The sequence below is a fragment of the Seriola lalandi genome, unplaced genomic scaffold, assembly GCF_002814215.2.
Source record: "Seriola lalandi dorsalis isolate HSWRI2012SDOR001 ecotype SW California unplaced genomic scaffold, Sedor1 jcf7180002054326, whole genome shotgun sequence".
NCBI lineage: Eukaryota > Metazoa > Chordata > Actinopteri > Carangiformes > Carangidae > Seriola > Seriola lalandi.
The window spans coordinates 42,390-57,269 of NW_019524879.1; the positions used below are offsets into that span (position 1 = coordinate 42,390).

Genomic DNA, 14,880 nt, shown 5'->3' on the forward strand with positions numbered 1-14,880 from the left:
TGTGTGTGGGGGGGGGGCTAAAGATACATGTGCAACTTTTATTGAAAAGAATCTCCTTGATGACGCGCTTCAGCCAGCAGAGGAAAAGAAAAAGTTCTTACCGAGATACTGTCGGATGTCCAGCAGGATTTTAGGGGGTCCTCCGTTCAGCTGGTAAAATAGGGAGCCGAAACAGAAGAGGAACAGCGTAGCCATGCAGAAACCATAGCCTCGCAGGGAAAATCGCAGCGGTATGGTAGAGAGTAAGCTATACTTTCTGTTGTTTCGCTCTCTGATGTGATTGGGAGTCTGGCTGTTGCTGTGAAGGGGACTGCTGCTGAAATTCTTCATCATCTCCTCCTCACAAAGCGCCGTGGAAAGTCACCCATCCGCCTGTGGAAAGTGAAACTTGTCGCTTTGAGATCATTTGAGGCGGACGGCCAGTTATTTTGGAGACCCAGCTCTCCTCCGCTGCCGCAGCCACGGGGTTGTTTGTTGCGCACAGGCGTTTCGCTTCTGCTCGGTCTCTCTCGTTTGCGCTCGCAGGATGACTGTTCCTTCCTTCCGTCCTTCCAGCAGAGTTAAGGGTCCATCCTTCTGCTCCGAGTCTTCTGGGTGTCAGATTACTGAACGTGGAAAGAGGAAAAACTTCCACCTCATACAGGAGGATTCGGTGTGGATTGCGGCGCGTAAAACAGCGTCACCCAGTGGTCAGGGAGAGAGGGGCATATCAGTCAGTGGATATTCATGGAAGCGAGTTTGATTCGTAGCAGCCTAGATAGTCGCTGACTCCAGGTCTGCGGAGAGAGTTTTCAGTGAACTGCGAGTTTACAATTTTAACTTCAGTAAGTGTGAAGATAATTATGAGATATCACATGACGTTAAAATGCCAACGGACACATCACAGTGTTGTATTCTCGGTGTGAAGTGGTGGAAGAAGTTGTGTTGAAAAGTAACTGGTGGGATCAGGCTGCTGGTTCTTTGAGTGAGGACATGTTGGGAGAGTGAGGACATTTCAGCCGGTGCTCACTTTCTGACACTCTTTTTAAAAGGCTGTTTGAGGATTAAGACTTGGTTTTAGGGTCAGGTTTAGTATCAGGTTTAGGTTGGTTTTAGGGTAAGGGTTTGAGTTAGGCATTCTGTTGAGATGGTAAGGGTTAAGATAAGGTGCTAGAAAATGCATTATATCAGAATGTCCTCAGAAAGATAGAAGTACAAGTTTGTGTGTGTGTGTGTTTTAAACTTTCTCTTTCCCCTCAGGCCAGCTGTGAGGACACTGAGCCATATATCTTCCCACCGCAGGGCTAGAATCCACAATTAGACTACACCTGCACTTAGGAGGCGAAAGCAGTCATTCAGCACAGTGACTACCTCATCCAAGAGGCCGAGCTGCTTTCCCTGGTGACAGCTACAGTAGTCAAGGGAGCAACAGTGGTTGTGAAAAACTATTTAGTTTCACAGACCAAAGGCTACTAAGAGGAACAGAATCATTCTGTTGAGGGCCATTGCCTTGGCTTTTCTACAGGTAAATGAATTGTAAATAGCACAGTACAGTACACTGCATATTGCAAGCTAGGCACAATTAGGAAGAATGCATTATAGGTTTACACCCCTGCCAGCCCAATCCGCCCATGTGGCATGGGAGTTTGTTACACAGTACTACAGTATGGATGTCAGTACGGTCACTGCAGTAAATCAGGTTTAGTCTAATCATAACATCTGGCCATAAGGTCTTTTAAACCAAATCATTTCTGATGGTTTAATATCTTTTTAATGTACATCATCCATCAATGCATCAAGCTTGCCAGTCTGTAGGGACAACAGATAACCAGTCTTTGTACCTTTGGAAAAAAAAAAAAAAAAAAAAACCCTGGACTACTTGGAAGAAACACACACACAAACTCCACACAGACACAACAACCGAGACAGAGTGCAAAGTGTAATAGGTTCAGATGTGTGATGCAGGTTTTAGCTGTTAAATCAGTAACTCGTTGCCTCAGGATGTGTCAGCTCTGCGTACGAGTTTCTAATATCCTGGGGATAGAATTCAACTGAAGTTCCTCTGGATGTGCTGTTTGTAAAATTTCACAGCTTCAGTAAACACAGTCTGTCCACCTGTGGCTCCTCAAGGTTTTTTTGAACACTACTGAAGTAATATTAGCACAAATAATATTGTTGGAAACATAGCAGGAGAGGAAGAGAAATGAACCTCATTTTGGCACCACCTTTAGATTAAATGTTCCTTAATTGAGTTTCCTCTACCATAATAAGAATCAATAGGAGGTGCAGAGGTAATAACCCTGGGAGCTACAAATTCAGATTGCTGGATTTGCCCTCTAATACAAAAATAAACCTAACTGACACAGCAAACTTTTAGAGAAACTAAGTTAGTTTTTACTTCTCTGCGGGGAACAAGAAGCAAGAGATTTTACAGTTTATTAGTGCACTCAGGCATCTGTGTAATTATAGGAACTCTTCTCAGTTCCCTGTGACATTATAATCTGTTAATTGTTCATGCTCTGTAATGATGAAGTATGCAATGACCAAGTTATATCAAGGCATGTTAGAGTGATATCATGCATATATTGTGAATCTCCCACAGAAGTTTTAGGGAGCTCTCACCATAGGTCTAATAAACGTACTGTAACCCTGCAGAAGTCAGCACAATAATGCCAAGTAAGCTGAGAGAAACACTCTTCGTCCTGAGATCATTTTAAATTTCATGAGTAATTATATCTGTTGCAGAAAGTGCAGGGAAGTGGATGCTAACTGCTCTTTACAGCTGTACGAAGGAAAATGATTGTACAGTGGCTCTTCCTTTTTTTTTTCTTTTAAAAGGCAATAGCAGCCTGTAAATTAAGACAGTCTAAAAAGGAAGTGCCCTTTATTCTTCTTGAAGGATATGCTTGTTCAGTTGCATCTGTGTGTGTTTCCAGTCAGAAAGCCAAACACAAACTGAGCTTGAAGCTATGCAAGGAAAATCTTCTCAGATGCTGTCCTGTGGAATGAAATTTTATCAAATTGGGGTCCACGGTCTGGTGCGTACCTACTGTGTTTGGGGCTCCTTGACATGAATAAGTCTAAAAAACCTCAGCGTGTTTTCATTGACAACAGCTGCTCTGCAACAAGAGCCAGACAGGCAGTCGACCTGAAGGATAAAGCTGCAGAGGAACACAGTGTCTTGGTCCAAAGAACATGTGTATAGTTTTCTTAATGAGTCAGACACAACAAGACTGTTTTTAAGCTCCTTGGTTTCAGAGAACTATACCAGTGGAACTTTTGAGACTAAGTAGAGGAGTTGTTATTCAGAGATACTGTATTCTACACTTTTCAGCAAGGTTACAGAATTGTCTTACATTTTTCCTTTTGGACCAAACCCAATAAAATGAATATTAGATGCAAGACAAAGAAAAGAAGCTAAGAATAAAATAACATGTTTGAAAGACCGCTTTTAATCAAATTTAGACTGGTGTTATTAATTTCTTTTGTGCAGAGATGCTTTTTCATTTTCATTTCTAAAATAAAAAGAAAGTTATCAACAGGCCAATGTGCAGTGTCACAGCTAACCACAATGATGAAATGAACCAGGAGGCCATGCCCACATCTTTCTATCACTGTGTGTCACTGTGCATGTGTGTGTGTGTGTGTGTGTGTGTGTGTGTGTGTGTGTGTGTGTAAGTGCACAGTGACAATCAGAAGGCCAGCATATGGCAAGAAACTGTTTTTTATTATATTTCAGAATGACAAATAGTTATGGACATTACTTTTGTTGTTTCAATACACAAGCAAATCTGTATGGACAATCATTAAGTAGATGAAAACCAAATAAAATAATTTGTACACATATTTTACAATACATACTGTAGTTCCTCACTGGCTAAAGCAATATGCATTATGCAGGAAGGTATTGCTATTCATATAGTACAGCTAATTACAGTTGATATGAAAAAAAAAGCAAAAATAAGTTATTTAAATATCAATTACATATACAGAATGTGCAACTTCTGCTAAGCATTTCATATATGTAATTAAGAATTAATTTTTTGACTGCAAAAACAAACTGGAAGTAAGTAACTGGAACAGGTTAACTCGTGAATTGTTATTAAACTTGGCATCGGGAACTCAATACTAAATTAAAATACCAGCATAACCCACTAAAACCCTTTACAATACCTGACAACAGATGTCCATTAATGGACCTGTGAACAAAATGTAGCCAATTTTACCTATAAAAACAGCTAGATTTACCCTCTAAAGTGCATTTACAGTGTCAGTATTTTCATTCTTTACAAAACACTTCTTGGGTCTTTTACTTTTTTGATAATGACCCCCTGTCCTCAGTTTCCCAGAGCACCACTTTGATTGAAGAGAAAAAAGGCATCAAACATCTATCTATCTATCAAGTGCCCACTGCAAAAAAAAAAAGAAAAAAAAAGAAAAAGCAATTTGCAATTTAGCAATAACACTTTGTCAAATTTAAATATGAAATCCATGGAATAAGTCTTCAGTTCAGTTCTAGCTATGAAAGATAGAACTTTACTGTTAGAAAAAGAGGAATATTCTGCAAATCAAAGAGTTTCTGGGTGTTTTCAGTTTAGTTTTTGGCCCAAAGTAACAGGCTGACCCGACTCAGTGTTTCCCTGATTTTCAAGACTTTTTACTGTCATAGTGTACGCTGAACCTTGGAGGTCAGCTTTTCACCTGATATAACTGCTCTTTCCATCTACCCTCAATGTGTTTGGCAAATGTCCAATCAAGAATTTCAGACTGGCATTAGTTATAGCTACAGTATAATGTAGCAAAAAAGTCCCAAACTGGTTATTATCCAGCTATAAATCAAATTTCTCTACGCTGTAACCAAAGTGTAGACAGTTCAATAAATCCCAGATATGACAGCCCAGACGCCAGCTGTGTCTTTGGAACACTTTTATTTCCTCCTGTCCCCCTGTCCCACCCCTCTCTGCATGGAACACGTCCAGCCAACGCGTTGAACAGGGTGAGGGGATGTTCAACATGCGGTGACGTCTGTGTCGTTCCTGTGGTGCTGCGGTTTATCATCTCAGCTTCCCAGGAATAAAAAAACCACAATCCCTCAGAAGCATGTTCAGTGGTCCACATCCATGTATATGATCTGTGTGTGTGTGAGTTCATAAAACCTGTGTCTCAATTATTCCTCAGACCTCGACACATTCCGAAGAAAAGGCGTCCATCTTTAGCACAGTTCAGTCTCAAGTCAACACTACAAGTTCTATTTCTTCCAGCTAGTCATTCACTTAAGGCAACTTAAAATGTCCTTGGATACACAGGGAATGTATTGTTGCTATGAAAGCTGACTGGGATAACTGGAGTAAAACAGAGCTTTATGTAAGACTTGTATTCATATTGGAGCTGGATATGCATCCAAGATTCGCGGTAAAATAGGACATAGAGTATAATATGAAATATAAAGGTGTGACGTCAGCTGTTTCAGCTTAGAAATGACAGAGCTGGCCTCAAAATAAGGCTGCAACATTCAAAAGGCAAAACACAAATTTTTACCATATAAATCATTTTAAAATTAATATATGCATTATGCTATAATACAGAAACATAATACAAAATAAGCCATCTCAAAACCACCAATTTTTTTTTTTTTTTGTTTAGTGGATTAGAAGTCCAGACACTGAGCGAACTCTGCCATCGTCATTATGAACCTATTAGTGGGAATGAGAAGCTGAGTGCGAAGGAAATCACTTTGGCCGAGCTACTTCCTTAAAAGACCCTCAGATAATGTTGCTTTGCCACAAAAGATGAAAATGGAGCACTTATGAAATATGCAGGAAATAAACCATCTTTCTGTATTTAAAAAAAAAAAAAAAACAAACAAAAAAACAAAACAAAACATCCGTCCTACAAAAGAGTGTGCTATCTTCCTTAAAGGCAGATCCAGGTCTTTATTTTAAGACTTTGGGGGTGTCTTCAGAATGGAAGTCATCCCACAGCATGAGTCTACAGTCTTTCTTTTTTTTAAAAGGCATCTGATATCTTGTCTTGGCTGAAAGGAGAAACTCCTTAATGCCGTAAACATTTGAGAAAAAGTCAGAATGATAGAGACCAAATCAGAGAGCAGAGTGTCTCACTGTCAGTCTTTTGACACGTGCGAGACAGGAAGTACTGTAGTGCTGTGGTCACCTGCGTGGTAGTTCAGACCTGTGGCCAATTTGCCTTTGGCCACCTACTGACCATGTTTAAATGAGACGGTACTGACCAGTGAGTTGATACCTGTTTATCCAAGCTGACTCCAACATGGTTAGGACTGCACCTCTCTGTGCGCGCCGACCAATCGTGCCTCACTGACCAGCCGGCGGGCGTGTCTTTGATCGCGCACCCCAGCTTCCCACACGCTGCTCTCTGTTAACAAGGCCACACGACTCAGCGTGTCGACCCCTGCCGCTGCCAAGGACGTGGCGTACATGGGCAGGCCGATGGAGATGAGCCAATCAGAGACCGTGTTGATGTTACCTGAGGGCAGAGGCTTTCGGCACATCTCTGTCAAGCCTCCAGAGGGGATCTGAGTGACACAATTGGACAATACAGCATTAGTTACATTAGCTCCTCCTCCTCCTCCTCCTCTGTGCGGTGACAAAACTTTGGCAGTACAAGCTGTGTTCCTTACCTTTTATTTTTTGCCAAATCGTGTAAAGCTATGGGACATTATTATCTTTATTATCTTGAGTTAAATTTAGGCCACTTAAGTATAAAAAAGTATATCGCCACATTTAGCTGGGTTGTTAAATATTTAAGCACAATTTGCGCTGTTCCTCAGTGATGGCGCCAGCCCTGGATACAGGGAAATAAGTGACACAACCGGCCTATTTTGACGCCTGCATTGTTACACACTAAGCAGCCATTAAGCCTCACTAAGCATTTATCTATACCTCTGTAACTATAACTCCAAAATTGTCTTCAGTGATATGAAGCACTTTGGAAAATCAGTGTTGTTGTCTTACAGCCATGCGGTGTTGTTTACGGAGCTCTTTGACTCGGAGCTGGTCCATGGTGGAGGCCACGTCCTTGACAGGCTGCTCCAAGTCCTCAGAGTAACGCTGCACCAGCGGCTGAGGGATCCCACAACGACCATGCTGGTGAGAGGAAAGTGTAGAAAGAGACATTAAAGATGGATATACGGAAATAAGAGTAAATTTAAACCACATCAATATATGATTTAAAGAACACATTTTGGTAGATCAAAAATAGAAAACATCTTCTGGCAGGGTAATGAATACAATTCTAAAGGGAGTCAGGGAAATATGAAGACAAAGACACTAGAGAAGTAGACAGTATTATTGAACTTTGTAAAGAATATCAGTTTATTTTGTTCCGCTGCAGAAAATCACCCAAAATCGAATCCTTGTTGCAGCTAACACTGCATGTGCATGCTACACCACGTTTTGTATGCATATTTCTGCTGTTAACAACACAACAGAAAAGAACATACAGGTTCGTAAGAACAGGTCATTAAGAATAGTATTTGCAGGGACTATGTGAAAAAGCAGGGTAGAGAACTGAAAGCGCTTAAAATTGTAAAGGACATGTTTGCTTGTTCTCCTTTTCTTTGTGTTTACACCTGGAGCATTGGCAGGTTTCCAGCAAGGCCTGGTTTTGGTTGGCCATACTGAACCGGAGGATGAAAGGGTGGGTGGATGGAGGAACTGATCCCTCCAAAGAGAAGGATGGAAAGCAGGTCACACAAACTGACCCTCCACACTACCTGGATTATACTGCGTTTATTACACCCCCTGTCTTGCCAATATGATAACTGAGATTTGGTAACTTTACAAAAATAATACTTTTTAACAGCTTAGTTTGAGGAATACGAACATATTTTTCTTACAATGATTTTTTTTTTCAATTTAACAAAACATACCACACCTGTCAGTGCATCTGTGTTTATAGAGTTTGCTGATTTCCTAATTTATAATTAGCAAATATCTTATAAAGACGTGATTCAAAAGCATTCAAACCAAACATCTGATGTTTTAAGTTGTTACTGATGTTTGATACCCAGCACTAATTATGATTTTTATAAAAAATATTTTTTAATTAATTGCAGTTTAATTAACAAATACGAAAACGCAGTTTGAAAAACTTTGGACCTGCATGTCATTTGACACCAGTGACCACATGAAAACTGAAACCCTACATGTTGCTACTGCAGCAGCAGTGTTCCTCTCATGTCTCTGCCAATCCACTTGTGACTAATAGGAATCCAGCAGAGCTGTGCGGTGGTCTAAGACGTTATTTCTCACCTCATCCCTTGATGTCTATGTGTGTTTGTGTGTGTATGTTGTTTTCCTGCCAGTGTCGGGGACTCTGCCATGTTAAAGGGGCCCAGCCTGGGGTCTGGCGAGTGGCAGAGGATTTTATAACCCCGTCTGCCTTCAGTAAGATCCAGCCCATAAACTTAACAGTCTCAACCGCATCATAGTGAAACTCAACCCACAGTCTTTCCCCCTCAGCTCCAGGCAGTGTATTTATTATCGTGCATACACACACACCCACTCACCCTCGCTCACAAATAAATGCCCTTGCATACAAAAAGGCATCTGCACACAGAAAGAAACACACAAACTTTAGACTCTATTAGTGTCTATTTTTAAATTAAATGAGCTCCAAAGCAAGCCACTGATGTTGTTGGCCTAAACGCAAAGCAATTTGGATCCAAGCTGCAGTCAAATTATGACTGAGTTAAGTTAGGCATGTTACAGTGCTAAACCAAAAGAGCCTGACGCCAGACAAGCCCCGAGGTGTCTTAGAGTCCGATTTTCACACTAACCATGGAAATATGACTTCATATGTTTTTGTAATGCGTTAGCTAAGATATGGTTTAGAATTCCTCACCTCATCTCCACACCTTTTCCACCTACTACAAAAACTTCTGGAAGTATTTGTAAGTTTTGGTGCTTTTAATAAACGGTCAGAATGCCAGCTTCTGTTCTAAGTGTATAAAGATGTGTTAACTGAATACAAATGGTGCATTTGTGTACATATCGTTATGCAACACAACCAGAAGTCAGCCTGTATGTAATTTGGAGATTTTTGTTGCCTGTTTAGATGGATGATACTTTACTGACCTTGTCAGAGTAGGGTTCCTCAGTCAGATCGATTCCCTCGGCCTCCAGCCGTTGTTCCAGCAGGGTGAGCAGGTCAGGACTCATCTTGGTATGGGAAACTTTTCTTGCAACAGCCACCTTGCCCCCAAGATCTGAGAGCCAAGGAGGCTGGACTGCTGGGGGAGTGCCTGACTCATCGCCCATGGATGAGGCTGATGAGGTGGCACAGGGGCTGGCGGGGGTGCTCGGGGTCTTGGCAGGTAGAGCAGGGGCGCTGGGGCTGCTGCTGCTGCTTCGGATTATGGGGCTAGTTGGGTGAGAACGGGTGAGGGAGTGGGTCGGGGAGGGCGTGGGAGATGGCGAGGAGGGCAGGGAGAGAGGGGGGTGACGTAAGCCATTGGCTAGTCTTTCCTTAGACTTTTTGGCAGGAACGGGAGGAGGGACTGGAGGCTTTTTGGGGTGAGTCCGAATGACCCTCTCCCCACTAGACTCAGGGGGACTTGGAGTTGGACTGGAGAGGGGCTCTGGGTGAGTTGGGGACTGGGGGATGGGGCAAATTGGGCGGAGAGGCAGCTGGGAGGGTATGGGCGGTCTCTCAGCTCTTCCTTTAGGGCTCACTGTTGGAGGCCCATTCTGAGGTGGGGCATTGTCGTCTCTATGGACCTTGGTAGGGCTACTGTTGCCTGATTTGAGTCCTTCCTTGGTGGGTTTCAACTCCTCACCCAAGTCTTTCTTCTGCTCATAAGTCTGCTCCCAGTGCAGATCTCCCAGAGAGTGGGAGCGTTTCCAGGGTCCAGTGGGCTGTGGGGGTCCATCCAGGTCCTCACAGCTGCGGCTGGCCGGGATGGGGGACTGTCTTTGGGCTTTGCGCAGCCCCAGCAGGTTGAAGCCCTTCAGGGAGGATTTGATAAAGAAGCTTTTCGGGAACTTTGTGCGTTGGTTCTTGCTGTTCTGTTGCAGAGCCTCTGTTGAAAGGGTCATGGGCAGGGTAGGGTAGTCTGGAGACTGGAGGCCTGCTGAAGAACGACTGGAACGGGAAGCTTTCCTGCTCTTACCTGCAAAATAAAAATATTCATCTTCAACCTAGCGCCACCAAATTTCTTGACTGCTAAAAAAAGTGTTTCTCAAACAGGAAATAAGTCCAGCTTGCTACAGCAGCGCCTTCATCAAGACACAATATGATGCATATTAATAGACTGCATATGACTCAGTTTACTCGGTTACTGCCTTTCATCCCCAATGTTTTACTTTGTTGTGTTTCCTGTGATGGCAGCAGCTTTGGCAACAGAAGAGAAATCTGATGTGGTGAAACGTTTGCATCTTTAGAAAACATGTTCACAGCACCAATTATTTTTAACAAGTCTGCCAAAGCCAAGTCAGTTCAATATAAAAAAAAATCTACTCACATAAGTTTTACATTTGTATTGTTTCAGGCTTATCTGTAAACCAGTCAAAAGCAGAGAAATGTTTATGGAGAAGGGGTGGAGTGCCACTGGGATAAGATAAGCTCTTTGACTCATGACCAAACTGGCTGATTTGTTGTTGTCATAGCAGCAATCCCCAAAATAAAGATCTGGATGGGATATTTCAGAAACATTGGTACAAAAAAAGCCGAAGCAACTTACCATCTATCCTTTGGCTTACAGAGCAAAATGGATGGATGAAATGGGTGGATGCCACATAGTGTGGCTTGCCAAAGACTTTAAGTGGTGGAATGACAGAAAGAGATTCAATAGATGGAATGTCATGAAAATGTTTCAACAGTTCCCAGAAATGCCAAAAATAAAAGTTGAGAATATTAGTGTATTTGCTCTTGCCTTTTACAAGGGAATATAATAAATTAACTGACTTGGCAGGTCCAAGAGATACTGTATTTACTTTAATTACAGTGTTCATCTCCAGACATGAAATCAGAGGAGAATGAGGTCGGCTGAGTGTCCAGTGAGACATACTTCAAAACCAGCAAAAGTGACGATGTGCTATTGGATTGTATTACATCATCGATGGCAAATTATACATTAAAATTGTGTCTACAATGTGTTTTATAGATGCACATATTACAATAACACTGTAGAGTGTGATGAACTTGACCAAACTTATATACTTATATAGTAAATTACAAAATAAAGAGATTATTTATATTCTGATATAATGACTCATGTTAGACTGGTTTCACGGACTGAATATCTTCATTACCCGCCTTTCCTTTTTTCCACTGACCAATACATTACATCACCACATTATGTACGCATATGAACATGACAAGTCAAGGTAGATAGATTACAGAGGTCATGTGATGATACGAGGAAGAATTATGACAAATAGTCACAGGAAAATTGATCAGACACATGTATGTTGAGGAAAGTCTATTGATTAAAAGAGCGTACATTCAAGGCTCTACAGTGCTATTTTGTTCTCCAATGGAGAATGTTTTAAAGACTCAATCTGTGTAATGATTTTTAATCACCTTCAATGATTTGATTTCAAATGGAATGTTTTCCTTTGCTAATTCTTCATACTAGTAAATGCTGTGGCTTTACTGTGTTTATAGCAGCACTGTGGAACCCTGAAAGAGCAAGAAGAAATGCAGAATGTTTTCTAAATGTTATGCGGCTAGTTTGTGAACAGTGTTTAGTGGCAGGGAAGGAAAAACAGACAGTAAAAAAGGCGAAACATAAAAATCAAGCAAGCAGCCCCAGAGTCTTTATGTTTTTTTGGTTGTTTTTTTTTTTTTTTTAAAGAAGTGGTTTTTATTCCACAACTTAAATCTCTACTGTGGCATATTGCACACTTCACTGTTAAACCTGAATGACACATACACACACACACACACACACACACACAAAAGGGAAATCCAGTAGTTAACACTAGGATCAAACAGATATAGAAAGAAGACAAGGTTTGACAAAGCAGTGATTTATGAGTTGTGGAGCTGTTAAAAAGAATGATCTGTGTGGCAGAAGAAAGCATACAGTCTTATGCAGAGAGATAGAGCAGTCTTAAAAAAAAAACAAAAAAAACAATTAACAAATATTACAAATAAGACCTCAATAAACTTCTATAATCAGAACTTTCTTACAATCTATGCACTACAATTTAAAAATATTTTCATCCACATCTTGTTTTAGGCACATACTGTTCGACTGTGCAATATGATCACTATAAACACAAGGAAAGTGACATCTAGAAATGCTACGAAGACAGGAGATTTAAATGGCAGCTGTGAATCGTTTACCTGACTTGTACATTTTTCAAAAAACCTTAAATCAGCCAATAGAATCACCACTGCAAATAAACAGGCATTTTTGACATACTACTCTGCAAGCTCTTTTTCTATATTAAAAACACTTAACAGAAATACTCTCTGAGCCCATATTCGTCTTCCTGGTATCCGTCTACCGGCCTTGAAGCCACAGGTGGGAGAGCTGGGAATCTGAGTCCATGACTGGGCAGTGAGTGTGCTCTCATCAGAACAGTTCTGTGCATTGGGGAGCATCTCTCCCTCTGTGCTCCCAGCACTGTGTGGTGGACTAGGCTTTGTGGTCTGGGGCCTGGCTCCCTTTCAGTAACAAGTGGACTTGGGCACTGATGATACAGAGTGCCTATAGAATGGAAAGAGTGGTGAAGAAAGTGGCGTGAAAGAGTAGTAGAAGATAAGAAGAAAGCGACAAGGGACTCTTCCTTTGTAAGGGGTAAAAGGTGTGTGCGGGTGAGGTTTTGGGCAGATGTGGCAGAAAGAGGAGCTGTTTGATTGGCAGATGCTGGTCCAGAGGAGTGAGATGGGCGGGGTGTTAGAGCGCAGATGCATAGCAAGAGATGGAGCGAAGGTGGAAGCCCAGAAAGGAAAAAGGCGAAGGAGTCACTGTGGCACTAGGACTACGCTACACCCAGCTAGGCCTTAGCTAGGTCCTTGGGTAATGGCGGTCTACACTAAGCAAAGCTATCATTACCATTCTCCAGGTTCTCATTGCTCTCATAGCAACCGGAGTCCCGCGGGGAGTCTCCCACCAGACCCCGACCCTCAGACAGCAGCTTCTCCTGGGAGCCCGAGAGGCCACTGCGCTCTGGATCACTGCTGCCTGAAAATACAAAGACATGAAGAAAATGACATCGTCATCGGAATTAGGGTTGAATGGTTTCCCTTGATTTTAAAAGCATTAAATCCTGTTAATTTGTCATTGTTTTCATGCAAAAACTAAAATCTCTCGCCATTAAGTGTTGAAGTTCGGTTGATTTTCATTCACGCTCATGTTTCTTTGGCACGCAGCTGAACTGTACGCTGCCGTTTTTAGCATGAAAAGTAATCTGAAAAAACCACTGCAGCTTAACAACTGCTTCAGTTGTATTACCATAAGATTAGAGTGCAAGTTGTTGACAGAGCTTCCAAGATGGCGTCTTTGTTTCATTAAGACACACTCATACTGTGCAGGTATTACTCTTAGGAAAATAGAATCAGTTTTGGGGCAAATTCCCAATAATCACCAGGATGTGAGCAGAGTACTTTAATTGACCGATACATTATAATGCATCTTTCAAACAGGCAGGTTTTTTGAGCGAGTTTTAAGACTCATCAACTGAGTGTATCAAAATGTTTTCACGTTTACTTACTGTCATACTCTTGTAGCAGCTCTACAGCGGTGAGCAACACGGCTCTGTGCTGAGGATCTCTGATGTTCAGCTCATCCAGGTCCTCCTCTTCAAGCAACTTGAATGTGTCCAGGTCCTCGTAGCCGTTGAACAGGAAAGTAGGCATGTGCTCCTGGATAAAAGAAATGTGCAGTCTGAGTTTAAAGTTTCCTCTGCGGTGCTAAGATTGAGGAAGTCTAAAGACTGAAGAAAATATACACTAGACTAAAGAAAAATACACTTTGGGTCTGAGTCATGGGATCAATGACAACAACTTTGTGGTAGAAGCATGAAATACATAAAGCAGTAGAGTAAGGAGAAAAAAAAAGTGTACAATAGACATTTGTCATCTGCTCATAATTTCCAATCCACATTGTGTATTTTCAAACCATCGGTGAGCCAAATCTAAACTGCTATTTAGATAGCATGTAATCAAGTTGAGCCATGGCTAATTCAGTTACGGCTGCCTCAACTGTCAACAAGCTTTAATATGGCACAAACTTTGTCAAGTTGACAGGCATATAAAAATGAGTTGTAGCCAACATTAATGAGGTAGCTACAGCAAACAAGTGAAAGCAACAATCCCAAGATATTCTAGCTGTGACCAAAATGGCAAACAGGACTGGAAAGGGAAACACACCAAAGTGATGTGGGAACACGAAGAACTGAAGGTGGAGACCTTTGCATCAAAATACTCCTCAACCACATGAGACAGTGTTTTACACACGAGCACAAACAGTTAAAAGTTAGTCACTCAAACCACTGTGCTATCTAAGAGGGCACAGAGAAAGAAAACAAAGTATAAACTCCAGTTACGCCCTGTTTGAGTTCACAGTCAGCTGACACCATCATTCACAAGCACCCATAACTGCTTCCACTTTGGATATTACTGGGCTCTACGTTTGTGTGACCCACACACTTTGTTGGACGAATACATAGACTGTGTGTCACCAGCAAGACTGTCAATTACAATGGTGGAGTCCGCAGCAGAGAACTATGTGTCTCTGTTCTATTTCTGCTGGATGATGCAGGACTAAACAAAGGACCACCAACTAACACAAGCACAGGCAGCCGGCTCCTCTCAGCCACAGCATCCTTTGTCTTTACAGCCAGTCAAAAAAATTCTACAGGTTCAAAACCAACATTTTTTTTGGGTGGTAGTGGTGGTGGTGGTGGTGGTGGT

General features: G+C 41.7%; 2 protein-coding genes across 5 annotated transcripts in view; both read right to left on the bottom strand.

Annotated features, from left to right (window-relative positions):
- The window catches only part of LOC111655605 (uronyl 2-sulfotransferase-like), a 36,017-nt gene extending 35,415 nt beyond the window's left edge, over positions 1–602 (bottom strand). Inside the window, exon 1 of the mRNA XM_023407075.2 lies at positions 102–602. Coding sequence (XP_023262843.1) covers positions 102–333 — 232 coding nt within the window. The 5' untranslated portion in view covers positions 334–602. The remainder of the gene's footprint in view (positions 1–101) is intronic.
- Positions 603–3,687: 3,085 nt separating this feature from the next.
- sash1a (SAM and SH3 domain containing 1a) overlaps positions 3,688–14,880 on the bottom strand; it is a 161,336-nt gene continuing 150,143 nt past the window's right edge. For all 4 annotated transcript variants that reach the window (XM_087174184.1, XM_087174185.1, XM_087174186.1 and 1 more), the window contains 5 exons: positions 13,680–13,830; positions 13,022–13,150; positions 9,093–10,126; positions 6,969–7,100; positions 3,688–6,529 (listed from right to left, as the gene is read on the bottom strand). In XM_087174184.1, the coding sequence (XP_087030310.1) occupies positions 6,269–6,529; positions 6,969–7,100; positions 9,093–10,126; positions 13,022–13,150; positions 13,680–13,830 (1,707 nt within the window). In that variant the 3' untranslated portion in view covers positions 3,688–6,268. The remainder of the gene's footprint in view (positions 6,530–6,968; positions 7,101–9,092; positions 10,127–13,021; positions 13,151–13,679; positions 13,831–14,880) is intronic.